We start from the raw sequence: 27,667 nt of genomic DNA, 5'->3' as shown, positions 1-27,667 counted from the left end.
TCAGACTGTGGTGACGGACAGCAGGGGATTGTAGACCTTCTTCCCGTCAGCGGACCTGGTCCCGTGGGCCAGGAGCTCCTGGATGGTGATCCAGTTGTCCAGTATCCGCCGGCTGCGCTTCTTCATGCTCCGGCGGTGGCAGAGCTCCAGGATGGACGGCGGCTGGTCCTGCTGGGACGCCCCCGGCTGTCCGTTGCCCTGCTCCCTGCTCTCCCGCTCCCTCAGGCAGTCGAGGCGGCTCTGCATCATGAACTCGCGGCGGCGCCGCTGCTCGCGGGCGCGCAGCAGCTGCTGCTTGCGCTCCTCCTTGCTCCAGTAGCGGCCCATCTTCATCTCACTCACGGCGTCGTCGTCCGTCGTGGTGCCGCTGCGCTCTTCCCGGATCTTCATGGCGCGCGCCTTCAGGAGGCGGTCGCGCACGGGCCGCTTGGCCACGTAGCGGGAGCCGTCGCTCCGGATCTTCACCTTCCACTCCATGCGGGCAGGCGAGGCGGGCAGGAGGGGAGGAGGGGGCACGGGTAGCGCCGGGCCCTGGGGGACGTCTTTACACGTGCTGCCCAGGCTCATGGGGCTGCCGTCGTCCCCGCTGAGCAGGATCCCCTCCCTGGCGGGGTCCCTGGGCGCCAACAGCCCGTCATAGGGGGAGGGGGACCTCAACTGCATGCAGCTCTGGTAGCGCTGAGGCAGCTTGGCGTCCATCTGGCGACGGGACAAGTAAGGGCTGTTCTCCGCGCTGCGTCCTCCCGTCCGCTCCGCCGTCCCGCTAGCTTTGGGGTTTCGCCTCGCCCCACCGTCTGAGGCCCTCCTGGCCCCTGGGTCCCGTGACAGCGAACGGAATTTTGTGCCGGGACTGGAGGTCTTGGCCTCCGCCCCTCTCCTGTGTGCGTTGGGAGAGTAGGGCTGGTTGAGGTTGGCCTTCTCCCCCCTGCTTCCCCTCTCTTTGTGCCGAGTGGACGCTGGAAGCCGCAGGGTGGCGGAGGGGAGAGACTCGGCCCCCTCCAGGCTCTGGGTGGAGGGCGAAGGGTGCTGCTCGTTGACCAGGGGCGTGCTGCGGCAGCTCTCCCCTCCAGTGTTATAGGCACTGGTGCTGTCCTTGTCTGAGCGTTCCCTCTCCGGGAGCTCGTTGATGTCCGAAAGCGCGTGGTGACAGGACTCCTCGCTGCCCAAAGCACCTCCGGCGCCACCGGTCAAACGTCCAGCTCCTCCTACCCCGGCGGCCACGCCCGCCCCGCCCTCCTCCTCCAGAGGCCACGCCTTCAGACAGCGCTCCCTCAGCTGCTGCATCTTCTGAGCCCTCAGGATGTTCCGGCACTTGAACTCCAGGTGGCGCAGTTCCTCTTCCAGGAGGGCCATCTCGTGCTGCATCAGGCTCTCGTTCCTGTTCACGTCCAGCGGTAGGCCCCCCTCCGCCTCTGCCTGTCCTCCCAGAAGCAGCAGCGCGTGGCTGTTCTTCTCGTAGTAACACTTGATCTCCAGGAGCTCCCGGTAGCGTTCGCACTCCTCCTCGGTCAGCCCCGGCATCATCATCATCACGGGGTCTGCCGTGGTGTAGCCCCTCTCCCCTCTGTCCAGCCCCTCGCCACCAAGCCCTCCCCCGCCCCCCACAACACACTCCAGCCCCAGAAGGGAGTCTGTGCTGAACTGAAAGTCCCGGGAGTGCAGCAGGGGTGGGGTGTCCGCCCCGCGTCCGGAGGACAGGAACCTGCGCACAGGGACGTCACATTCATGACATTTGAAATGACTATTACAAATAATTGCGATTGACAATTTAATTATGTTTTTGGCGTTGGAACTGGCCTATACCTGCGCATGCTGCCGGGCGTGTTGGTAGCGTTGGTGTTGGAGGCGCTGGTATGGTCATCTCCCAGGAGGTCGTGTTCTGAGGACTCCTCGTAGCGCGTGCTCTCGTCCGTGCGGCCCACGCCGCTGTCCAGCTCCTGGCTGTTGCTCAGCACCGTCTGCAGCAGGTCCGGGGAGTCTCCGTTGAGGGGACGGCCGCGGACGCTGACCCCGCCGCCACCCCCTGGTCCGGCGGCCAGGCCGGAGGAGGAGGTGGCGTTCCTCAGCATGTGGGGGCTGGGGAGATGATGGACGCCGTTGTCCAGTGACTCCAGCTCCAGCTCGTCCGGGTCCAGCTGGTTGTCATTCTGACCCGGTGAAAGGTGTCACATATAGCGGGGGTGTGGAGGAGGTGAGGGAGTTGGTGACAGGCGTTCAGATCCAGGGACAAAGGAGAGACAGAGGAAAGTTATGTTAGAAGCTAGAAAGGAGTTTCTGTTGAATATATTGCACAAGACCAAACAGACATGAGGAACCACGTAGCCCTCTATAGCATCCATGTTCTAGGCATGTCATAATAGGCGAACATTCAATGAAAACAGCCATCTACAATCAAAATGTGCAAAAAGCTCACAACGCGTTGCAACGATCGGCTAAGGAGGGGACCAAGTACAAACCCCTGGGGGACTCCGGTCAACAAAGTATACGGTTAAGGTCCGGTAGTATAAAGCAGTATTGATTTATGCCACTAGATGGAGCTATAGCAGTGTGAGACATTTTGCTGTGGGACTCACTCTGTCTAGTCTGTCTGGAAAGTGATCTCAGATAAACAGACTAGTTGCCTATAACAGGACTTTCTTTCATGCATAATTTGAATTGTTTTGTTTTTAATTGGTTTTGTATTTTAGTTTTTGTCGTTGCAGTTGAGAGGTTTCAAAGATTATCTTTGCAGGGTTCCTGAACAACAGTAAAGGTTGTTTGGTCTCTCTAATTCCGTCACTTTATTCCACCCCCCAGGGGAAGCTGATCAAAATGTAATGCAAAGGCTCGGGATTAATTTGGTAAACATTCCCCCCTTCTGAGTGGAGTTGATCTTGTCTAATTGATTTGATTCTGATGTGAATTGCTTTCAGGCCGTGAGATGAGAACATTGATTATCTTCATCTTCATTCTTATTCTAGCAGCTTCCTTCTCTCTCTCCACCTCTTTCTCCCCTGACAGTAGATGAAGCCTTTAATCTCTCCTCATATCTTTCTCTCTAATGATGCTGCTGTTCTCTTGTCTCGTGCTCTTGCACACCGAACATAGCAGATCTACAAGCCCACGACGCGTGCAGATGCCACACGTCATGGGCTTGTAGATCGGCTATGTTCAGTGTGCGGAACAATTGTATGACCAAGTATAAATCGGCCTTAATGAAGCTCCATCCTCTTGTAACAGCGCTCTGAGTCTTGCAGAAACACGCGGTAGCACTAGAAATCCATTCTTTCACAGTTTGTACTTCTGCTCATTTGTTTTTTCCAATTTCACTTACATTTTATTGTCGTTAACACAATGTGCAGACACAAATGTAAATGAAAAGAGGCTGTGACTTCGCCAAATGTTGATATGCATGACATACAGCAGGCTCATGCATATCATAAATTGAATACAGATAAATCTCCCCAGATACTGTATAGTACAAGGGCATGATTTAAACCGAAAGTGAGTGAGTGAGTGAGTGAGTGAGTGAGTGAGTGTGTGTGTGTGTGTGTGTGTGTGTGTGTGTGTGTGTGTGTGTGTGTGTGTGTGTGTGTGTGTGTGTGTGTGTGTGTGTGTGTGTGTGTGTGTGTGTGTGTGTGTGTGTGTGTGTGTGTGTGTGTGTGTGTGTGTGTGTGTGTGTGCGTGCGTGCGAGTGTCTTTGTCTGAGAATCACATTTTAATGACTGCCTCTTAAATCTGCCCTCTGGCTCCTTCTGCACAAATGTGGCTGGCATACAGATTTATGCATTCCAAATGGGCACATGCGCATATTGGTGTGTGTGTGTGTGTGTGTGTGTGTGTGTGTGGGTGTGGGTGGGTGGGTGGGTGTGTGTGCGCACGCACCCGTGTGTAAGTGTAAGTGTGTTAAGTATGTGAAAGACAGAGTTTGCAGTCACTGACAACCCATCTGGTGCTGTATTTAAAGTGAGTGTTAACAGGGCATTTGCATAGGTGTGTATTGCACTGCGTTGTCGTCGGTGTGTCGTGTGCGTTTGTACAGTGACCTTGAGGAAAACAAAGCATTGTGGGTATATGAATGAACGCTATCTCCCATTCCCCTCTTCTTCCAACGGTCTCTATCTCTCTCGCTATCTGTTCTCCTGGCTCCGTTCCATAGGATCTGTTCTCTCGTGGTGTTGTGTACGTCTCACCTTTCCTGTCTGCGTACACAAGTAAAGTAGGTAACAGAGGGGGCCTCGGGCAGCCATTTAATTCCACGGTGCAAACCCTGACACAGTTTTCTGTGTGTCCCTGTGGTCTGGTCCCTGTGTGTTGATGCATAGAAGTGCATGCTGACCCTTCGCTTAAGTATGATTTATGCCTAGTTAGCTGCCGGAAATAGCTCATTCTGGTGGGTTTTGGTGCGAGACACCAGCATGGTGGCATGACGAAACACGTGTCACAAAGGAGCTTCGCAGAGGGTGTGGCATACCTCTGGAAAAATGAATGGTTACAGACGCCGTCATAAAATCTCACATACTCTGATTGGTTGGAAAGACGAGTAAGCCCCATTACCACGGAGATGCATTAGACTACACTACATTCACTTCATTGTTTACATTTTGTGATGACGCTGTTAGTGAGGACACAAAATTGAAAGTTGTTAAAAATCGGCATAATTGCCAATACACCATGTCGTAAAAATAAAATCGAACAATGGCTCTTAGAAGTTACGTAGACTCGTAGAGTATGTTTGTTGTTTTTGATATGGGCTAACACATTGGAGGGAGAGCATCCTCAAAGCAGCATAATAATAGTGTGTGGCAGTGATCCTGTGTAGATAAGAAGGGTCTGGTGTTGTGTGTCTCACCTCTATCTCGGGCCGAGCGAGGAGCAGAGAGATGTTGGTGCTGTCCTCTCTGGTGAGGATGGCCACTGCTTCCTTTCTGTTCTGGATGTCCATACCGTTGATCTGTCAGAGAATCACAATCAGAATCAGTACCAGCGGTGCCTGGAAAGCGGCCTTTAAACAGATGATGAATCAGAATCAACTTTATTGTCATATCACAGGTTTACAGGTGTAAAACAGTGGTGTTATTTCCATAAAAATAGAAAGGCAAGAAGAAGAGGGGGGCAGGGGAGCAAAGGGAAAAGTGAGAAAGATCAATAAAAACAATGTATCTACGTACATGAGCAGAGAATGAGCAGAACACTGAGCTCATGTAGAAGAACACACACATTCTCATCAACTACACCTGATAAAACAATACTGAAAGTATTTTTGACTTATTAGAAAAAGAAATGTATTAATAGATTAATATTTTTTTTTAACTTATTTTGTATTAATATTTTGACTTATCAGTGGAATATATGAACCTACTCATGTTATCTTTAACTTTGCTCGTGATTATTACACAAACACGCGCACACACACACACACACACACACACACACACCCACACACACACACACACACACACACACACACACACACACACACACACACACACACACACACACACACACACACACACACACACACACAATTTGAGCTATATAAAGTTTGTTAGCTGGTTTAGGAAAGGTGGGGATAATTGAGATTTTTTTAAATTATGGAGTCATTGGGTTTAACCCATGTCTTTAGACCTGTTTGCACCTATATTATCATCTACAAATATCATTCAGACTTTAAAATGTTCCCGTAAAAAAAGTTCTAATTCTAATTCTGTTTCAATTTCCTTTTTAATTATATTTCAACTTTTCTTGTCCTTTCTTTTTTTACTTTCATAAGTCCACTCATGAATGAAAGATACATGCTCTGGGACACATCCTCAGTGATGTTCCTGAGATCATCAGGCGTTTCCGGTCTTTCTACATCATACACCCTCTCTCAGGTGACCCGGCCAGAGTTGATCAGACCCTGGCTTGTGTCCCAGCATCATTGGCCCACTGATCGCTCCTCCTGATCCAAAGCCATATGGAGGCTCTCTCTGCAGTGGACTTGAAGGCTTTTCTTTTTGCAACCCCCGTGATGCCAAGTAGCGTGTACACCTTGCACAGCGAGCGGCCAGAAAAGCCTCTACCCCCCAGTTCAATGAGCCTCTTCTTTGGCATTGCTCCACCAGCTCCTGGTACTTGGACCGCTTCCGCTCGCTCGGCTCCTCTATGCAATCCTCCCAAGGAACTGTCAGTTCTGTCAGTAGCACCTGCCTTGAAGAAACTGATGAAAGCACAACGTCTGGCCTCAAGGAAATTGTTGTGACGTGGTCTGAAAACTTGAGTTGCTTGGCCAAGTCGACTCGCAGCTCCCATTCCAACGCTGAGGTGAGAAGGCCGGCTGCTGATCTGGCAAAGGCGATGTTCCTCTTGCCATGTTGTTGTTGTTTTTGGCTACAGCTTAGACATGGCTTCAGCAACTGACTTCATTACCTGGTCGTGCTGGCCAATGGTAGCGAACCTCCCCCAGGGCATTCGGGCAGCTGCTTAAGATGTGTTCGAGTGAACCTTATGGGGCACAGAGAACAAGATGGAAAATCGCCCATGCCCCAGAGATGGAGATTAGCTGGGCTGGGTAGGACGTCATAAATGGCTCGAACCATGAACATGATGCGCTGGGGTTTTGTCTTCCAGATCTCAGATCTGGACGCCTTCCTGTCCAGCGCACCCTCCCACCTTGCATGCTCCCTGCTGCTGCATGCCCAGTTCAACTAGTTTTGACTTTCCTTTCTCAGGAAACGGTTGAGAACAGTTGCTCCATCATTGACATCATGTTGGTAGCTTCTGATGTTTCTGTTATGACATTTTATGGTTGAAGAGTGAATTGATACTTCATTGTTTTTTAGTTTTTTTTTTTACTGTTGATCATTGTTTGTCCAGCACCTGGGTGAGATCGGATGTGCATACACTATTGCCTTTATCAGACATGATGTTACTGTGGTGGCTGATTTAATTTTATAGATTGCCAAATATATGTATTATTGTGTGTCACGATCTTCCCCTGCGCTGCCTGCCTCTGCCCCTGCCCTGTGTACTGTGCCCTTGCCCTGTGGTGACTTTGCCCAGTGTGTCTTCCTCCTGAGTTCCCCAGCCCCTCTCCTCTTTGGACTCTGATTGCCTAGAGTGGACTCACCTGCGGGTGTCAGCCGTGCCTTGTTGGCTAACGAGCCCCAGAGACTATTTAAGACTGTCTGTGACTGCTCTCTGTGTTAGATCATTGTACTGTTGTTTGCTTATATGAGGTTCTCTGTACCTTTGTTATTGTTTATTTTAAGTGAAGTCATCGATAAACTGTCCTCCTTGGTTTCCTGCGTGTACTTTGAGTTGAGTTCCTGCATATGGGTCCTAACCGTAATACACCCGGGGTCCTGACAATTGTGTACTTTGCGGCCTTCCATTCAATCTCATCAAATAGTCATAGTCAGCCACTTTTCTCTCTCTAGGTCGTCCTCAGACGAGCCCGCCATCGTTGCTTCCAGTCATCCCGATTCTCCATACATCTGGCCAGCTCATTGGTGCTATGGGCTCCTGCATCCTTCTTGAGCGTGTCCACGTATGTTAGTGTGGGGCGTCCTCTTGACCGGTGCCCATGTGTTGGTTCCCACAGCACCAGTTTGCTGGCTGGCAGCTCTCGGTGCCTTTGGCAGTGTCCTGCTAGTCTCATTCTCCTTACAGCAATCTTCTCGCTCACCCTTGGTATTCCCTCATACAGGATTCTGTTGGTAACATGCGCACTCTTGCTGATGTTAAGCACTGCACGCAGCATCCTGGTGTAGCACCCGTCCAGGGACTTCTCAAGGGCTGGTTTCAGGGTCCAGCATTCACTGCCATAGAGAAGAACGGACTCTACTGTCGCGTAGAAGAAGCTGAGTTTGATTTGGCGGGGGAGATTGGAGTTCCATACACTGGTCATGCCATTCAGGGCCCTCCATGCAAGTGCCTTCCTCACTTTAAGATCTTGCTCAGTTGAGTTGACCCATGCGCCCAGGTATTTGAAGTCCTCGACTTCTTTCAGCACAGTGCCTCCTGTTGTAGTCAGAGGTTGATGTTCTGGTGGAACGTTGTAGGTGAGGACCTCAGTTTTCTTGGCGTTTAGCCTGAGGCCGACCTTGGCACACTCTAGCTCTACCCTGTTCAGTAGTTCTTGTGCTTGTTCCACGTTGTCAGAGAGCAAACTGATGTCATCCGCATAGTCAAGGTCTGTGAGGACCACTGCGGGGTGTCGCCTCGACTTCCTTGGCATTAGTGTGAAGCCAAGTTCCTGCTCTCGCCCACTGATTGCTTTCCTGAGCGCATAATCGAGGACTATAATGAAGAGAAAGGGGGCTAGTGTATCCCCTTGCATAACCCCAGCCAGGATGTCAAACTCCTCGCTGTTGCCGTCTGGGGTCACCACCTTGGCCCTTGTTCCTGCGTACATGGACTCTATTGCTCGGAGTAGGTTGGGAGGAATCCGGTATGCCTTCAGGATTTTCACCATCATGCCTCGGTGGATCGAGTCGAATGCCTTTTTGAAGTCTATAAAGCATAGGACTGCAGTCAGGTTGTCCCTCTTTACCTCCTCAATCATTCTCCTAAGTGCCAAGATCTGAGCTGTTGTAGTTCGCCCCTCTCGGAAGCCGTTCTGATTCTCCCTCAGGTGAGGGTCAATTGCTTGCCGGACCCTGTTTAGGATCATGCGGTTGTAAACTTTAGCAATGATGCATGTCAGACTGATGCCTCGGTAGTTGTCCGGCTTTGAGAGGTCCCCGGATTTGGGCACTGGGATGATGTTTGACAGAGACCACATGTCAGGCAGCCGATGCAACAGAGCAAGGTTACAGAACTCTAGAATGATGTCGTCGAAATCACAGTTCTTCAGGACCTCTGGGGGAATGCCATCTGGACCGGGACTTTTTCCCACTTTCACTGTGGTTTTCGCCCTGGCGAGCTCCCCAGGCGTGAAGGGACCATCATCGATTTCCAGGTCCGGGAGGACTGGCGGCACCTCTTCCGCAACTGCTTCTGCCGACTCTCCTAGCAGCCTCTGGAAGTGGCTGAACCAGGTCTTTACCCTCTCCTCAGGGCTGTGTCCCTCGACCTGTCCCTCCTTGGTCCTCTTCCTCCCAGTCATCTCGTTGATGACCCTCCAGGCCTCTCCATATTTCTGGTCACCCTGCGCTTCCTGCACTCTCTGCACTTTCTCCATCAGCTCCTCCCCTTTGATGGTGTCGTATGTGTTGAACAGAAGATGCTTGGCTTCATTCAGCTCCATACGTCTCTCCACAGTTGGCTCCTTCTCAAATACTTTTCCCACCAATGTAACTAATTCTAACTCGACTGTCTGCACCTGTCAATCTTAACAGCTGTCGCCCCCCTACGGACGCTTACTCCTGCTCTCTGTCAGCATAATCTGTCTATAGTACATATACCATCTATGGAAGACTTCTGTAACTATTGGTGTCCCTTATCTTTAGCACATATCCTTATAAGACCATTTAGAATAGCATCTCTGGTAGAGTGGACACCATAAGAACTGAGATTAGTGTTCAGGAGTCTTCTGTCCCGTGGGGCCGCCAGCCCAAGCCAGGAGGCCTGATGCTATGATCTGTAATGCTGTTACTCTGCTCAAATCTTCTTCAATAAATTGTCAACACTTCAACCTGACTGGATATTAATATTTTCCATAACATTACCTGGAGTATTCTGTCTCCCTCACGGATGCGACCATCTATGGCAGCGATGCTGTTTGGGTTCACCTGTAAAAAGAGGCAATTAGGTCATTGAAAATGTTTTAATGACAATAAACTGTCATTATGTCGGGCTGAAGCCGATAAGAACAATGTGTTATCTTCACCTCTCCAACATAGATACCCAAGTCCTCCTCGTCATCGGTTCTGTAGCACACCGTTAACCCTAGTTTATCCTGCTGACGAGATTTATAGAGCTCCACCTCCTGGTGGGAGGACAGCAACACATTAGAAACACTGAAGCTGCAGTGACCGTAGATATCGTTTACAATAGACATCGCATGGGCCAGTGGGTCTTAGGTCAACATTGCCACCATATTGGCAGGGGCAAACTTGCAATGACTCCACTGCAATAAATATACAGTACGTACCTGAGTTGTATATGAATACCTGAGACTAAACCTTTTTCTGTTTTTAAAACTACTGTTACTACTAACATGAGGTGTTTTTATATGAACGCCCCAATTTTTTCTTTAACCAAGGATACTTACATAACATAACTACTAAATGTCTGACATTTGTAACAAAACTAAATTGGTTGAAAAATCAATTATGGTTTTAATTGTGGAGAGACTGCCTGCTTAAATAGTCGTACATGGGGCATACATACATTGCCGATCTACTGTACAAGCTCACAATGCGTCGCGATGCGACGCATTGTGAGCTTGTTGGTTCCACGGCTTGACACTGCCAATATGGCGGCCGCATTGACGTATCGCTTCGATGTACAACAGCAGCCAATGCGGTATCGAAGTCTCTACAGTATATAGGCCTACTGTATATGGCTGTGACTGTAGAACTCTGTTGGGAGAACATTGAACGGTTCCTTGCCTCGTATTCCAGGTCATCCTGTCTGTCCACCTCATGCTGGCTGATATCAAAGTAGTCGTTGGGTTCGTAGTATTCAGGCTCTATGAAACTGCAGAGATACGGGACATAAGATTTCAACCTGAACTCCAGTTCTACCCAATACAATGTTCACATCAATATAATTACATATTACAATAAAGCATGTTTCATTAGTCATACATGCTCTCTCTCTTTCTCTCTGTCCCCTGTCCCTCTCGTACTCTCTCCATCTGCCATTCCCTCTCTCTCCATATCTCTATCTCCGTCTCTCTCCCTCTGTCTCCCACTCTCTTTCTCCCTCTGTCTCCCTGTATCTCTCTCCCTCTCCCTCTCTCTCCCCCCCTCTCTCCACTCACAGTTCATTGAGCAGATAAGGTGGCAGTCTCTCCCTCTGTCTCCCTCTCCCTCTCTTTCTCCCTCTGTCTCCCACCGCCCCTCTCTCTCCCTCTCTCTCTCTCTCTCTCTCTCTCTCTCTCTCTCTCTCTCTCTCTCTCTCTCTCTCTCTCTCTCCCTCCCTTTCTCCCCCTCTCTCTCTCCCTCCCTCCCCCCCTTTCCACTCACAGTTCATTGAGCAGATAAGGTGGCAGTAGGGGTGGCAGTGGAGGGGACGGGGGTGGATGAGGTGGGGGCGGGGCTCCACAGGGATGCATGGTGGTCTTGCCCAGAGTCAACATGTGCTGGAAGCTGATGTCCGTCTGGGTGCAGCTGTCCACGCAGTCGGCCGTCCCCATGGTCACGGCCCCCGGGAGTCCCGGGGCCCCGGCGAGGCCCGCCCTCCGGCGGGCCCCTCGCCTCAGCACGTTGCACAGCAGGGGGTCCCGCATGTCCAGCGTGGGGTCCCGCGTGAGCCGGGACAGCTCCTTCCCATTGACCTGGAACACAGCCACAGTGAAGATCAGACGGGGTTAGAGGAAGGGAATACGGGGGGAGAGGGCAAGGTTAGTGGGTTTAAGGAAGTACTGAACACTCTATGCGATCAGAATATAGAACTATTTAACACTTATTTTAACAAATCAATATCAGACTTGCACCCCCTTTAACCCATTACCTGAGGACGATTCTACAAATGTCTTCTTTTCTGAGAAAACTTATGTTGCTATATCAGTGGTGCTCAAACCTTTTCATGTCAAGGACCCCCAAAATTATGTGTATTTGGCCGCCGACCCCCATCTCAAAATATTTAGTTCCAGGGACCCCCAGAAGCAAAGATTTGAGTTTAAAATGTTCGCTTTAAAAGAATATATATATATTCTAAAAATAGCAGATCTGCAAGCTCGTAGCGTGGCACGAAGTGACACGCTACGAGCTTGTATATCTGCTATTTTTGAATAGCCAAAGAATAAAATAATGCTTTTTAGCTAAAATCCTGGTTTTAATGGGTTAACAGAGGTCTTACCAGAGGGATCAAGAATAACCACAAGATACAGAAAGACATCTGAGGACTCAACGTATGGGTGACACTTTGAGTGAATCGCTGAACAAGACATGTTGACAAGACATGATGGAGACGTGACACCACATCAGCACTTCCATCAGACAGGAGAGGGTAATACTCAGTAGGGACGCACAAAGGGAATACTACGGCTGCAAAAGGACATGCACACGCGCCCACACAAACACACATACACGCGGTCCCATGCGTACACGCACGTGCGGGCGCACACACACACACACACACACACACACACACACACACACACACACACACACACACACACACACACACACACACACACACACACACACACACACACACACACACACACACACACACACACACACACACACACCCACACAAACACACATACACACGGTCCCATGCGCACGCGCACACACACACACACACACACACACACACACACACACACACACAGTCACATGCGCTCGTGCACACACACACACACACACACACACACACACACACACACACACACACACACACACACACACACACACACACACACACACACACACACACACACAGTCACGCATACACTGAAGTGTCTACGGAGGACAGGTTAGTCAGACAAACTAAAGGCTAGAACAATGCACTTCAACAGACATATAACTGTGTGACAAGTCTATTTGAACAGACAACCAATTAGCTAGGCTTCCGCTGTGCACACAGAACCCCTGAAAAGAGGCGGGTACATTTAAAAGGGTTGAAACAAACACTGAGTAGCAGAGAGGAAATACTGGAACCTTTAATCGACCATCAGCGTCAAAGGAACACAGCATGTTACTGATGTGACCCTTCTGTGGAGAGAGAGGTGGGAGAGAGAGAGAAAGAGAGAGGGAGGAGAAATGAAGCAATGATACAGTGGAGGATGCACAGCTTAAGTCAATTTATTCACCTTTGGATCTCTTCATACCTTACCATACCATACCACCATCAAAGATACAGTATACGGTATTTATCATTATAATGACAGTGAATGATAGAAATTATACTAAATGCTGACTATACTGACCGACTAGGGTTATCTTTATTCACTTTGCTACATCGTGAAAATAAGTAAATTACTGTGAGGTGAGTTGTGTTGGAAATTGTAAATGAATTATAATTCTGTCCACTCTATAGGGGAAACAGGCTGACATGTGTGATTGATGGCCTCTGTTACACGCGGAGCTCTCTCTTCACAGGGGCTGACATGGTCCACATGTAGCCAACACATTTCCATACAGCACACCTCCCCGTGTTACCGCCATAACGCCTTTGTATATTTTCAGTCCGCGCTACATCCCGCAGCTGAACAACAAAATTCCTAAATATCTCTGTGAGACGTGGCCCCCCTGTGTGGGCTGAATCAGAGAGAGAGAGAGAGAGAGAGAGAGAGAGAGGAGGGGTGAATGGGGGGAGGTTCAAAAATAAGGGATTAGTCAGAGGAAAATCTGTTTGAAGCAGTAGGGTGCTGGCTCAGGGTGACACTGCTACTGATGCTGGTCAATTGAAAGCATGGCCACCTGCGTTAACCCATTAAGACCAGGAAAGCGTCTGTCATAGATTTGAACCACTTTAACCATTATCTTATTCTTTGGCTATTCAAAAATAACAGATATACAATAGCACCGAGTGCCGCCCTATGAGCCATGTGCAAATAAAGATTTGCACACATTTTTCACGATTTTTCAAAAACAAATAGCAGATCTACAAGCTCATAGCGTGGAACTCGGTGCCGTGCTATGAGCTTGTATATCTGCTATTTTTGAATAACCAAAGACGTCTAAAATGACACAGATGCGTTCCCGGATTAAATGGGTTAAACCTGTCTGCTTAAAGGTGAAAGATAACCACCTCCGTTAACACGAGGGTGAATATATTATAGAACGGTTGGCCGTGTTTCACACGACACATTATTTCTAGGTTTGCACGTCAACAAGTCAAAACGCACTCCAAGTTGATTTCCTATGAGACACTAGTGAGACAGATGGCTGAAGCAGACCGGTCTAACAGTTGTTGTAACAAGCTACGGGCACGAGAACGATTTAGTGTGCGTGTTTGAATTGACATTGCGTGAGGCGTGTGTGTGTGTGCGTGTGTGTGCGTGTGTGTGTGTGTGTGTGTGTGTGTGTGTGTGTGTGTGTGTGTGTGTGTGTGTGTGTGTGTGTGCGCGTGCCTGCGTGTGTGTGTGTCTCATTACTATATACCTGTGAGGACCAAATGTCCCCACAAGTAGAGTAAAATTTGAGTAATAGACTTTGAGGACCATTTTCCTGATACTCACAGAAAAATGGTTGTTTTGCATTAAATTAAATAACATTTTTAGAGAGGTTTACAATTAGAAAAGGTTGTGGTGAGGATTATAGGCATTTGGAGGTTAGTTTGAGGGTTCTTGGGATGTCTGATCTACACTTATTTGCGCGCTGGCATCGTGCACCGTAAAATAGCTGATCTACAACTGTTAATGCGCCGACACGTTGTCAGCTGGTAGATATTATTATATTTTTTGGCTAAAAAATGTAAAAAATGTCATAAAAATTGCCGCCCTAACAAGTACAGTAATACAAACGTGTGGGTATGAGTGCTGTGTGTGTGTGTGTGTGTGTGTGTGTGTGTGTGTGTGTGTGTGTGTGTGTGTGTGTGTGTGTGTGTGTGTGTGTGTGTGTGTGTGTGTGTGTGTGTGTGTGTGTGTGTGTGTGTGTGTGCGCGTGCAGAGAGTGTAGAGAGCGTGCGTGCGTGCGTGCGTGCATGTGCTGGGTTTGTGTGTGGACACTCATGGAGCCAGACAGCCATTGTGTTGTGTATTCATGGTGCACACACTGACCTTGGCTGTCTGCATGCTCTCCACATCTTTACAACCTCTAACACTGCCTCGCCCTGCTCCATTTTCTTGTCCTCCCTTCAGTAATTGTGTGTCAAATCAATGTTTCTCCGTGCAGCCAACCACCACAACTTCTTGTCAGATTTAGCTACATGTACACATTGTATATGTAAATATATACAGTATATATTATTTTTTTAAATATATATATAAGGCGTTATATACATTGTCGTATGACAAATAACGAAAATAGCTGATCAACAAGCTCACAAAGCATCTCAATGCGATGCATTGTGAGCTTGTAGATCTGCCATTTAAGCTATTTTTTCATTTAATTTACAATTTTGAACATGTTTTATTTTGTTTTATTAACCCTAGCTTGCCTCTAGGGTTAATGTGGTTGCCATACATTTTTTTAATTTTTTTATTGAATTGTTACGTTGTGAGGAATATCAAACATACATTTCAAACATTAGACCAAAAGGAAATGCATATTAATTCAATCTGACCAAAAGCAGGGATCAAACATATCCCCACCGGCTATAAAAAATGCACAGGTCCAATCCCCTCAGCAAATCCAACCCTGCATATCGTCACTCTCAGGTGGAAACCTTGTATGTCCACTTAACTACTTATAATTTCACTTCTAAAATGTTCAAAAATAGCAAAAAATTGCAGAACTACAAGCTCACAACGTGTCACGATGCGAGTCATGGAACACGTTGTGAGCTTGTACATTTGCTATTTTCACAACTTGTGTGCGATACTCTTGTATGATGAAGATTGACATTAATTTACAGGGGGGAAAAAGAAACATAAAAAGTTAGAATATGGAGGTACAAGGTTTCTGCCTGAAAGCAACGATTTGATTATCTTTCCCATGCCTTCCTTGACAAACCCTCTGGTGTTTCCACGCTTTCATTTACAAACAATTTCCCGCCGTCTGCCTTTCAATTCTCTATCCCCCCTTCTCTCTCTCTCTCTCTCTGCTCTCTTCTCCATCCTTTCTTTCTCCTTTCTCTCATTCATCTACAGTGTAGAGAGAGACTGTGTAGATTCTACAGTCTCTCTCCATGCTGTCTCAGCAGTTATCTCTCTCTCTCTCGCCCGCCCAGCCCCTCCTCCCTGGAGGAGACAGAAACAGGCTCCTGTGTTGCAGCCCATCCCTGTTTGTCCTTCCTTTACACTAATGGCCCTTCATAAATCTCCACCGGCTCTCTCCAACCTCTTTTAATGAGTTCCTTCACCCCACAACAAATAAGAAACTTCCCATCTCTACATGACCTTTGTGTGATGGTGAATTAAACCAGTGCTGTTTGTGTTCTGCTGGAGTGGGGGGTGAGGGTAGATAACACAAAAACAAAATCACCACGGCATCATGACATGGTTTTCATTTGTTTTCTATCTCATCCTCTCTATCGTCGCTGTCGGGTGGAAACCTTTTATATCCAAAACAAGCACTTTTCAGGATATAGGGAAAAAATAATGTTCCAATAGCTCCAATTTCGTTATTATTTAGTCACAAGCTCTTGTTAATACTTTTCATTGCTTCAATATTCATAAAACCCCAGATACACTTAACCACTTACACTTTCACCTTTTCCCCAAAACATTGGAGCGAAGTAGGGCATTAATTCACGAAAAAAAACATAAAAGTTAAACATTTGGAGATACAAGGTTTCTGCCCAGCAGCGATGCTATCTTCCCTCCATCTCTCTATCTCCCTCATTCTCACTAAAAGCATGAGGCATCTATTGTTCCCTGTGTCCACAGCAGGAGCACTGTGTGGAGCTGTTTATTCATATCAGCACGAGGAAGGAGAGATACAGGCTATTAGAGAGTAGCCCAATGGCCATGACTGACAGGTCTGAATACAGTCTGAGAGGGGGAGAGAGAGAGCGAGCGAGAGAGAGAGAGAGAGGGAGAGAGGGAGAGAGAGAGAGAGAGAGAGAGAGAGAGAGAGAGAGAGAGAGAGAGAGAGAGAGAGAGAGAGAGAGAGAGAGAGAGAGAGAGAGAGAGAGAAATTGCTGCTATTTGTCCCAGAAAGTCTTATACCAAGTGACAAGTGACTGCAAAATCCTGCTATTATTTCTAAAAGCTTTATACCAAGCTAACCCTTGCCTACATGTGTATAAAATAACTTTAGAACAGCAAATTATTGCATGTTGCAATGTGACATAGTTCTGTTTACACATATCTTTATTCCCATTAATTGTACACATATTTCTTGTTTTAATTGATTGTATTTGACACTTGCTTTGGCAATGTAAACGTATGTTCTCCCATGCCAGCTAAGCACATCTGAAGTGAATTGAAATTTAATTGAGAGAGAGAGAGAGAGAGAGAGAGAGAGAGAGAGAGAGAGAGAGAGAGAGAGAGCTCTCTCATTCATTATCAATGAGATGTTCTGAGAGCATTGCTTTGAAGATGACCTCATAGGGTGATGTTTTTAATGCAACGAGTGTGTCTTACCTGATGAGGCATGCATTGCACATTAACCTTGACCTACTAGGCTATGATGGTCTCTAATACCTAATAGGATGCGAAGGTCTATTACTACAGTATATCATCACTGTCGGGCAGAAACCTTGTATCTCCAACTTTTTATGTTGTTTTTTCCCCCCATACATCAATGCCCTACTTCATACTACAAGTGTCACACAAAAGCAACAAAAAATAGCTGATCAATAACCTCACAGCTTATGAGCCTGTTACTTTGGAATTAAAAATTAAGTGAAAGTGAAATTATTTTTTTCCCATTCCCTGAAAAGTCCAGGATTCATCCCAGGATAAGTGTGTTAACATTACATGACAGGCTGCACAACCAGGATGACACTCCCTGGGATGAGACAAGCAACCATCATGTCATATGGAGAGCTCTGACAAAGTGACCTTAAGGTGGTCTATTACCTGGCGTAGTGTGGACATATTGTGGTAGAATTGTACCAATATGTTCTATTATATTGTTGTTATGTTGTTCAACTTTTGCCTTATATGTTCTGACCATCTGAATATGATTGAGTCAAGATAGACATGGCACAGGTCTGGTGTTTATTGTTTAGGGCAGGGCTCTCCAACGTTAGTGTGTATTTTCAGACTTTTGACCACTTAAACCATCAATACTTAGAAACTGTTCTTGATCTACTCTTATTTTTCCCTCTGCCATAAACCGCTTTAACGAAAATAGCTGATCTACAAGCTGTGGGCTTGCACATCTGAGATTTTCGGCGAATGTTCACCCTCAGAACAGGGATGCTAGGATTCAAGTGGTTAATGTTTAAAAAAAAAAGTTCCTGTCACACAAAGACTTGGTGGCCCACCTGTAGTGAGGACCCCTAGGGGTCCCAGACCCCAAGGGGGTCCTCAGGCTCAGAGTACAGACACAAGCAGGTCCTCTCTTATCTTTGTATACAACTAGGCTCTCTCTCCCTGCTTTCCCCCCGAGAACTCCTGTACCACCACCCTGAATGTTTAATGTACTTCTCCCATGAGCTCATATATCGTTGCAGTCGGGCAGAAACTTTGTATCTCTACATTTCACATTTTTATGTTTTTGTCATAAATGAACGCCCTACTTCGTCGTAAAAGAGTGCTACGCTAAAGTCGTGAAAATAGCCAATTTAGTGTTGTGAGCTTGCAGATTGGATATTTTCACTATATTTGGATTTTTTTTATAACGAAAATGTTTAAGTGTGTCTGTGCATTATATTGTACCAATGAAAAGTATTAACTTGAGACAAAAAAATTACAACATTGGACCCACAATGTAGTTTTTTTTCTCCATTCCCTGAAAAGTAAGTTCTGGACAGCTTTCCACCCAACAGCTACGATATTAAACTTATAATGTGAAGTGTCTCCACATTTGCCTAAACAATTAGTAATTGATACAATTCCAAGACAGAAGCCAGAGGATCTCCGCCTAGGTAGATATCTCTGATTGTCTGGCAACACAAGACTAATTACCTAGTAGGTTTGGATGATATATTACCCTTAGGTTAGGCAAGGCAAATTCATTTTCATAGCACATGTCATAAACAAACGCAATTTAAAATGCTTTACATATATAGGCGAGAGATTGGGCTGTGAGCTTTCACCCCCACATACTGTATGTCTGCGTGAAATGGGGTTTGAAATGTATGTAAACTCCCTGCTCAACTGAAGCCTCCAAATGTTCATCCGAGCACAGCAGGAGGTCAGTGGTGGAGATGAAAGAGAGGCAGAGTTCAAAGGACTGAGAGAAGAAAACGAATGATAGATGATGATGATGTTGAAGGAGAGAGAACGGGGAGACGATGAGGTGAAAGATGGAGGAATGGAGGAAGGAGGAGAGGAAAGCGTAACGAAGCATGAACAAATCGAGGAAAACAGGCTTTTAAGGAAATGTACACACATTCACACACATAACACACACACACAGAAACCCATGGGAAATAATTAAGACTAAGCCTAATTAGTTTCTATTTGAAGTCCTTTTAAAGAGCAAATTAATCTCTTATGTACCATACAATGGACAGAGATCAAGAAAATAAATAAGACAATAGGACAGAAACTCATGCCTAATTTATTCTCAGACCGAACATACAGTAGCAGATCTACAAGCCCACATTTGAAGGCTATGTTTTCTAGCTTAAGAGTAAAAAAGACACACACTGCCGCCTGATATAGACATACAGTATAGCCTAGTTGAAAAAAGTATGCACACACATGCACACACACACCCACGCACCCAAACATGCACGTGCGCTCATACACATGCCCCATAGTTTATTTCCAGCCATGGAGTTAGGAGTGTTTTTGAGGGGCGTTCAGAGGCATGCCCTCCACATATTGAATTGTACTTGGTTTGGTAATTGATTTTTCTCATCTCGCAGGCTCAGAGGGGTGCAGCCTTCACCTCTTCGCAAAAATCAATTAGTCCCGAGACAGAGCGGAGCTGCGGTGATAACCCCACGTTGTTTCATATCACCGGCCTACTTTTAAGCACACTGACACGGTGTGTCGTCAATATTAGGCATTTTATGAGAACGATAAAAGTATTGATTTTCTTTTTTTTTAGGTTATATTTTTAGCCAGGGATGGCAACTGAACCAGGGACATTGCAATTATGTGGTCAACACACTATCCAGAGAGCGGCCGCCGCACCCCGAAAAGTATTGATTTAAAAGACTGGTTCATAACATTCAGGGAAATAGATGAAGTTAACAAATCTCAGTGGGAGATGAAATAACCCCATCAATTTAAACAGTTTCCATATTGTACTCTACTGCATGTGCAGATACAGTACTGTACAGTACTGTACCACATATAGTGCATACAGCAGTATATACAGTACCACTCGTTCCCAGAGATGGGAATGACTGCCTCTCCCTCTCAAAGACCTGACAACTATGAAGGTCTGGAACACTCTGACAGACACACGCACGCACACACGCACACCCGTGCACTAATGGAATTTAGGGTACAGTAAAACACACAGCACATTATAACTACCAGGTAACACGTTTTCCTGTCACGCACAAATGCACGCACACATGCACACATGCACACACGCGTGTGCGCGTGTGCGCACACACACACACACACACACACACACACACACACACCCACACCCACACACACACACACACACACACACACACACACACACACACACACACACACACACACACACACACACACAAAGGCCAACGACATACAGTAATGAGCTGATTATTCAAAGGCTAATGAGCTGCTGTCAAGTGATATAATTAATGGGAGTTAACATATATACTGTACAGTGCAACAATGCACTGTACAGTGTATGCACAACACACACACATGCACGCACGCACACACACACACACACACACACACACACACACACACACACACACACACACACACACACACACACACACACACACACACACACACACACACACACACACACACACACACACAGTAATGTGCAGTATATCTGCTCCATCTGAGACACGTAAAGCCTGAGTTAAACTCTACTTGGTTGCACAATATGTCTCGCCCTGAAAATAGCAGATCTGTTGTGAGTAGATCTGCTATTTTCGGAGCGAGACACCAGTTCGCAACTCGTTACAAATCAGGCTTAGCAACAAGGTCTTCATGGGACATTATAATCTGAAATAGGTTTTTGATTGATTGATTGAATACTTTATTAGTCAGAAATGTAAACAGCACGAGGTAGTCAGACATTAAGGCTAAAAGGATAACACAGAAAAGTCGTGGGGACTTGTTTCCGTTGTGGTCCAAAAGGTGTAACTCAGGGGTTCTCAAAGTGGGGTCCAGGGACCCTCTGTATCAGAAACTGCAAGGTTAATTTCCCCTCCGCTCCACAAGGAGACACCACAATGGGATTCAGACTGGTACCTGTGGTGGTGACCTCACTTCCTCCCACTATAAAAACAGGACTGGATTCCCATTTCCCCCCTTGTCCTGTTTCCAAACACATGCAGCCGGCCTGTGTTTGCCGTGTGCTGCTGATGTACCACTGATGTTTGCCATGCGTCTGTTAAACCTGGTATAATGTAAGTTCCAGTGTTTTACTTCTAGTGATGTGGATTATATGATTATATTTAAGAATTGATGAACTTGAGTTATATGGATATTTAGATGTTTAATATTATGAAGTAAATACTTGGCCTATTATTATTTTGATGATATACCTTAATGTATGATATGATTTAAAGGCCATATTTATGTTTGATATTTTATCTGGCATGATATTACAATATGTTTCTTTGTCTTTGTTTAGAACCATGGCATCATCATGAAACACAATGTCAACCCTATTCATCATTATCCGGCTAAATAAACTGGATGTTTGATTGCAACCTTTGTTTCCTGGTGGTTTGTGGCTCCAGTATGAACTCTAAATCCTAACACTCTGGGTTCCTTGAGGGGTTCCAAATGGACCCTTACTGGGTTGTTAACCAAGAGTTATGGGAGTCCTTGAAATGTAAAGTTTGACAACCACTACTAAACAGGCCACAAGTACAAGTCTTGCAATCAAGGAAGAAATCATTAATCACCAAATGGGAAGAAAGGAATAGAGACGAGACCAATTAAGGGAAGGTTTTATGTCTTTCTCTCTTAACTGAGAGAGGTAACTGCAACTATGTCTGAATTACAATGAAGATGGCGGTGCATCTAGTCTCCAATCCTGTGCGCACACAACAAGTAGACAAGTAGATGTCCTACCGACACCAGGCTAAATGTCTCAATAAATGCAGATGTACTAAGTCCTGGATTGTAGCTTTAAATATGTGAAAAATACATTTGATCAAATGTAATGGCAGAGCGAGTGTGTCCTGACACACTCAGCGTTGTTACTATTTGCTGGAGTCGTCATATTGCGTACTGAATTTTGCCCACATTCGCTTGTGCGTACTTGTGCACACATAATCATGCATTTTACTCAGTTTAACGTCAGTGGGTCATTAGATTGTATCGATTCCCATCTGTTTGCACAGTGTGCATGTCAGCATGTATCTTCATGACAATGCGGAGAGAACACAAACACATTAGGCTTGTTTAATGACTTTAGTTGCCATGGAAACCGTCTCCCTGCACTCAGTTCTATGTTGAAAGGGGAGAAAAAACAAATAAACAAATCAACAAAAACAAATGGAGGGAGACGTGTGGGACAGGTGGACTTTGCAATGATGTTTAAGATGGAATGCCTTGATTAGAGGGTTCTGTGAGTCGAAGGATCTGCAGCTTAACCCATAGCTCTTCAAATGAACCACAATGTAGGGCTGCAACTGTCGATTATTTTCGATTACTTTTCCGATTAATCAAATCCTTTTTGGATAACGTTTTTAATTTTGTATATATATCAACAAAACGACATGAAATAATTGTAATTGATTTTATTTTAAAACTGACCAAAGTGATCAGTGTGATTAACCATTTAAGCCCTATTTTATACTTTATCGTAAATACCGAAATAACAAACAGATAGTGAGGTTTTGCAGCTTGTGTTGTGAGCTTGTAGATCAGCTTTTTTTCTGTCTTTTATATTTTTACAACCTCTGTAAAAAACTAAAAATATAATTTATAATAATTAAAATGTTCTGCCAAAATAAATTATTTGATTAAAATTGGTAATTTTCAAAACATATTCCATTAAATGGTTTATTTTGATTAACTATTGCACCACTAGTAGAAATCATGGTGTTTGGGCTGTGGTGGGAGTCGGAGTTGATGAGGCGATGTGCACATGGGCGTGTACCGCCACCATTCCACACAGCCTGTGTGGAGCATAGGCCTAATGTAAAATGCATGAGTTCCTTTCCTTTGGCAAGAGGAACCCACTGCTTCCATACAGACCAGACGGGCTCACGTCAAAGCAAAAGCTGTTTAACACCGTATTTATTGTCTAGTAAAAAAATAAAAACGGTCGCTCAATGGACCGTTTCAAATGTTAAGCTGTAATTAAGCGTATTTGTTAGAGGACAGCGCAGAACGAAGCTGCAAACCTCAGATGTGTAGTAGAATGGGGAATGTGATTACTTTTTTACACTTAAGCCCTATTTACGCAAAGTGAAAATAGCCAAAATAGCAGATCTACAAGCATTCAGCGCATCACATTGCTATTTTTGAATTTCTTTGTAAAGTTTGTAAATGTTTTCGCCTATAATCACATGCCCAAAATAGGGAAGCCAGGTTGAAAGTGGTTAAGATGGCACACTGTGCATGCTGTGCGCTTTAATCAACCACCTGCACAGCATGAAAAGTCCTCATTACATGTGAATAGTAACAGAGATTGAATTTCATGGCTGCACTAATTACCTTTGTAAGAAGGGGGGGGTCTGGAGTCTGCTCTTATTTTAGAGTTTTTATAATTTTATGTTTCATTTCATTTTCTATCACAGAAATGTGCATTTTATATCGTTTACAGTTTAATAGTCAATTGCTCACATTCAACATGCAATCCTACTGGTTCCAGTCAATATAACCTCAAGCCAATTACTGGTATGTCTCTTGCAAACCAGCCTGTGGTTTCTGTATCTACATTTGCTTGGTGGCTTTTCTCTCAGCTACATGTAGAGTGATTCCAGGCTAATTAAAACACATTATATGCAAACCCCCCGTTCCAGTACCCTGTCATGTCCACTCGGACTTACACACAGCAGCTTTGTACAAAACAGAGCCTCCCTAATGAATGACCACGCTCACTGCACGCTAGCTAGTTCCTGCCCAGCCCCCTCCAAGAATCACTAATCAACACCCCAGTCGTCTAGACATCATAGTACAACTGTGTTGCTAGAGTGACCTACTCTAGAGTCTAGCAGAACAACCTTGCAAGGGTGCAACCTTGGAAGAGAGTTGAGTTTTGTTTTTAAACCTTTATTTATCCAGGGTAGGTTTGCTGAGCACAAATGTAGTCGGCCATCTCAGCAATGGCCGACTACATACTGACACATTGACACACATACACACCTGGGAGCTGTCCAGTACACAGTCTTCCCAGTACATCCACAGTCTAACCGGTACAGCCACAGTCCTACAATTTAAAACAAGAAAACCCACCACGGTGCTCAACAGAGATTTGAAATATATATATAATATATATATATATTAAAAGTAGGATGATGGTGCTAATAGGATCAACGGAACAACTGAAGAAGGCAGATTAGATCCGAGCACTCAGCGATCAGGAGGAGAAGACATTTTTGCAACAAATTGTAGCAAAAGTTAAAACCACAAAACCTTGTTTCAACCACAAAATGTCACTTACACTCCTTTGAAGGGAGTGTAATAGATATATTTTGGTTAAAACAAAAAGTTGTTGGTGAAATGGTTAAAGCCCTATATTCAGAGAGTGATTGTTGTCATACAGTGTTTGTTCGATAACAGTCAATCTCTAATCAGAAGATCTAATCAGACATTGTCAGGTGGGTTGCCAATTTCATCCAATCAGGAGGAGAGTACCCATTTATCAGCTTCAATATTATGGTGCTCCAGTTTAAATTTTGTCTGCTCTTTTCTTTGTGGCATCACTTGTTTATCCTGTATTGTGGATGAGTTCTCTCTTCTGATTGGAACAAATTGGTATCCCAACCTAAAAATAACCCTTTCTAAAGAGCTGGAGAGACAAGCAGACCCCTGTTACTGAACAAACACCGCATGCAATGATTGCTATCAGAATATAGAGCTATTCAACAGTTATTTTAAGAAAAGAATATAGCTTACTGCATCTTTATAGTTATTGCAATCAGTGTCACAATCAGTGTCACTACAACCAACCCCTGTTGGCTGTCTCCCATCATGTCTCAGACTACAAACATACGGTATACTCCATTTTACCTCCCTCTCTCGCTCTCTTTCCCCAGAGGTCTGAAGTCACTCAAGCTGCCATATGCCATACATATGGTGGTTGAGGTACTATATACCGTAGCACTGCTGCTGTACAAAGAACCTGTTATGTCCTGTATGGTTCTTTAGATGTTCTCTACTGGTGCTTCAGCTTAGTTTAAGCACATCTATTTTTATATACAGTACAGTATATATATTTGACAAAGATGCTATAGAACCTCTAAGATAGGTGCTATATAGCATCAAGAGGTTTCCCTATGATTGCGAGCCAAATAACTTTTTAGTGTGATTTAGCACCATTTATTTTATAGTGTGTATTCATCCCTGCTCTATGAAGCGCTGAAATCAATTATTATTGCAGTATGAGAGAAAAATAGCCTTCTCCATCTCTGAGTTCATCCTCATTTAATTTTCATCTGGTTCCCCCTTTCATTTTCATACCCCCCCCCCCCACCCCACCCTTCCTTGACTCATTACTGTACCCCTGGCTGTGCTCAGCCTCTCGCACTATGTGTTGTCTCCTCTCTTGGTGCTTGCCTCAGGCACCAGACGCAGCTCAGTTCACTGACTCCAACATGGAACATTACTGAGGCTTCTGGTGTCATGGACACTGAATAATGTCTCGCTGCACAACGGTGAACCCTGTGAGTGCCTCTCCACTGTCGTAAGTGAAAGATCTAGCACAGGGTTTATTTTGGCCATTACAGGGGCTTCCTTAAGCACTGAATACATCCACATGATCTTATCCACCTACACACTCCGTTCCCAGTGGACCACGGGTGCTGAGGCGGTAACCGTGGCAACCCTTCTCTCCACCATAACTCTTTGGCCCAGCTATAACAATCCATCCATCCTCCTTCCTCTGCCCCTCTCGCTCTCTTTCACTCCGTCTCTCTCTCGCTCTCTGTGTTGTTCTGCAGCACTTTACTCTCTCCGAGGCAGCATGATCTTCCTGCCTTATATGCAATTTAGCTCTTTTCTACTCCCTTTGATCATAATTATTCTATGATTATTATAATCGCTGTGACTGTCATTACCATAATTATTGGCATCATCTTCTCATGATTATTCTGAATAAAGGAACTAATAGGATTATTCAAGAGACCAAAATGATTTCCACATCAATTTTAAGTTAATGGCTGTACTAGTATAAATGTTAATTAAAAGGAATACTTGGCAAATAAGATAGTAGGAAAGGATGTCAGGAGAGGTGAGATATACAGTACAGTATTTGACATGTTGTAGTATACAATATCATCTAGGTTTAATCTCCATCATTGCTACTTCATTTTACAATGGGGGTCGTTGCCAACTCATTCTAAAATGCAAATTAATATAGTCTTCATCTTGTTACTCCCTATCATCTGCCATGTTCATTGTTCTGAATAAATAGTGCAATTACGCAGCAGTCATCTCACTTTGACAGAGATGTTGTCCGTGACGGCTTAATAATTATGTTTGATACCTGTAATTGATGCACATAATTTGTTTAGGATTTAAGTGTGTTGAGAATGAACACGTGCATTGTTGGAGCTTAATGAGTGTCAGCGTGACGCGTCCTGTAGGACTCCATGACAACATGTCAACATTAAGACGCATCACTGCAGCATCACCGTGGGAGCATATTAAAGGGATATTTCAACTTTCAGACATGTTGGGAGTCATTTTTACGTCTACTTGGGCTTTTGTGAGCACCCCAGAGAGTTTTTAAGTTGCTAGATCAGTATTTAGATATTTGATATTAATTCTAACAGACACGCCCCCTTATTACACAAACCCATTGTAACTTCAAATTCCATTTTAATTATGTTTGTGGTTGCATGAGGAGACTGCGTTTTTTTTTAAACTTTTTTTTCATTATACTTTTTTTTTTCATTCCCCTCCCCCAAAAAATAATAATAATGAAAAAGGTTATCGAAAAAACACGGTCCTCACGCATTAGAAGGACAATATCAGTCACCAGAACCAAGGACAGGTCTGTTTTCAATGAATCTAACATGGTTAAAATGGAGTTTGAAGTTACAAAGGGTGTGTATAGGAAGTGGGCGTGTCTGTTAAAATGAATATCAAATATCTAAATACTGAATCAAGCAACTTAAAAACTGTCTGGGGTGTTCACAAAAGCCGATATTAAAATGACCCCAAACATGTTTGAAAAGTGAAATATCCCTTTAAGGGCCGTTCACACTGAGCACTATATATCTATATCGACAACTATAACTATATTGTTTTCTTTTATTTTGTTATAGTTGGTGTGAACTCTGCCATCCACTTGACTTGATTTTTAAAACTATATGTTTTATAGTTATAGTTTTAGTGCTCAGTGTGAACGACACTTTAGGAAGACAAAATAATGCTTTGACAGTGAGAGAGAAAGACAAAGATAGAGAAAGGGAGAGTAAGAAAGATAAAGAGAGAGAGAGAGAGAGTGACAATGGAGCAAGATAAACAGAGAGAGAGAGGGGGGGGGACACTCACCTGGAACATGACTCTATACTGCTCCTCAGGCTTCTGAACCACACACATGTTGCACCCCAT

General features: G+C 45.1%; 1 protein-coding gene across 1 annotated transcript; it reads right to left on the bottom strand.

Annotated features, from left to right (window-relative positions):
- Positions 1-27,667, bottom strand: LOC311053902 (PDZ domain-containing protein 4-like; the record flags this gene model as incomplete). The annotated part of the gene is made up of 9 exons (XM_084069687.1): positions 1-1,702; positions 1,804-2,147; positions 4,832-4,933; positions 9,633-9,695; positions 9,794-9,892; positions 10,518-10,605; positions 11,097-11,407; positions 12,738-12,791; positions 27,608-27,667. The coding sequence occupies 9 exons, from the start codon at positions 27,665-27,667 to the stop codon at positions 1-3; spliced, it is 2,823 nt and encodes a 940-aa protein (XP_083925813.1).

This window comes from Gymnoscopelus microlampas (genome assembly GCF_963454915.1).
Source record: "Gymnoscopelus microlampas genome assembly, chromosome: 10".
Classification (NCBI taxonomy): domain Eukaryota; kingdom Metazoa; phylum Chordata; class Actinopteri; order Myctophiformes; family Myctophidae; genus Gymnoscopelus; species Gymnoscopelus microlampas.
Note: the sequence above shows the minus strand (reverse complement) of the source record. Positions and strands in the feature narration are given on the sequence as shown.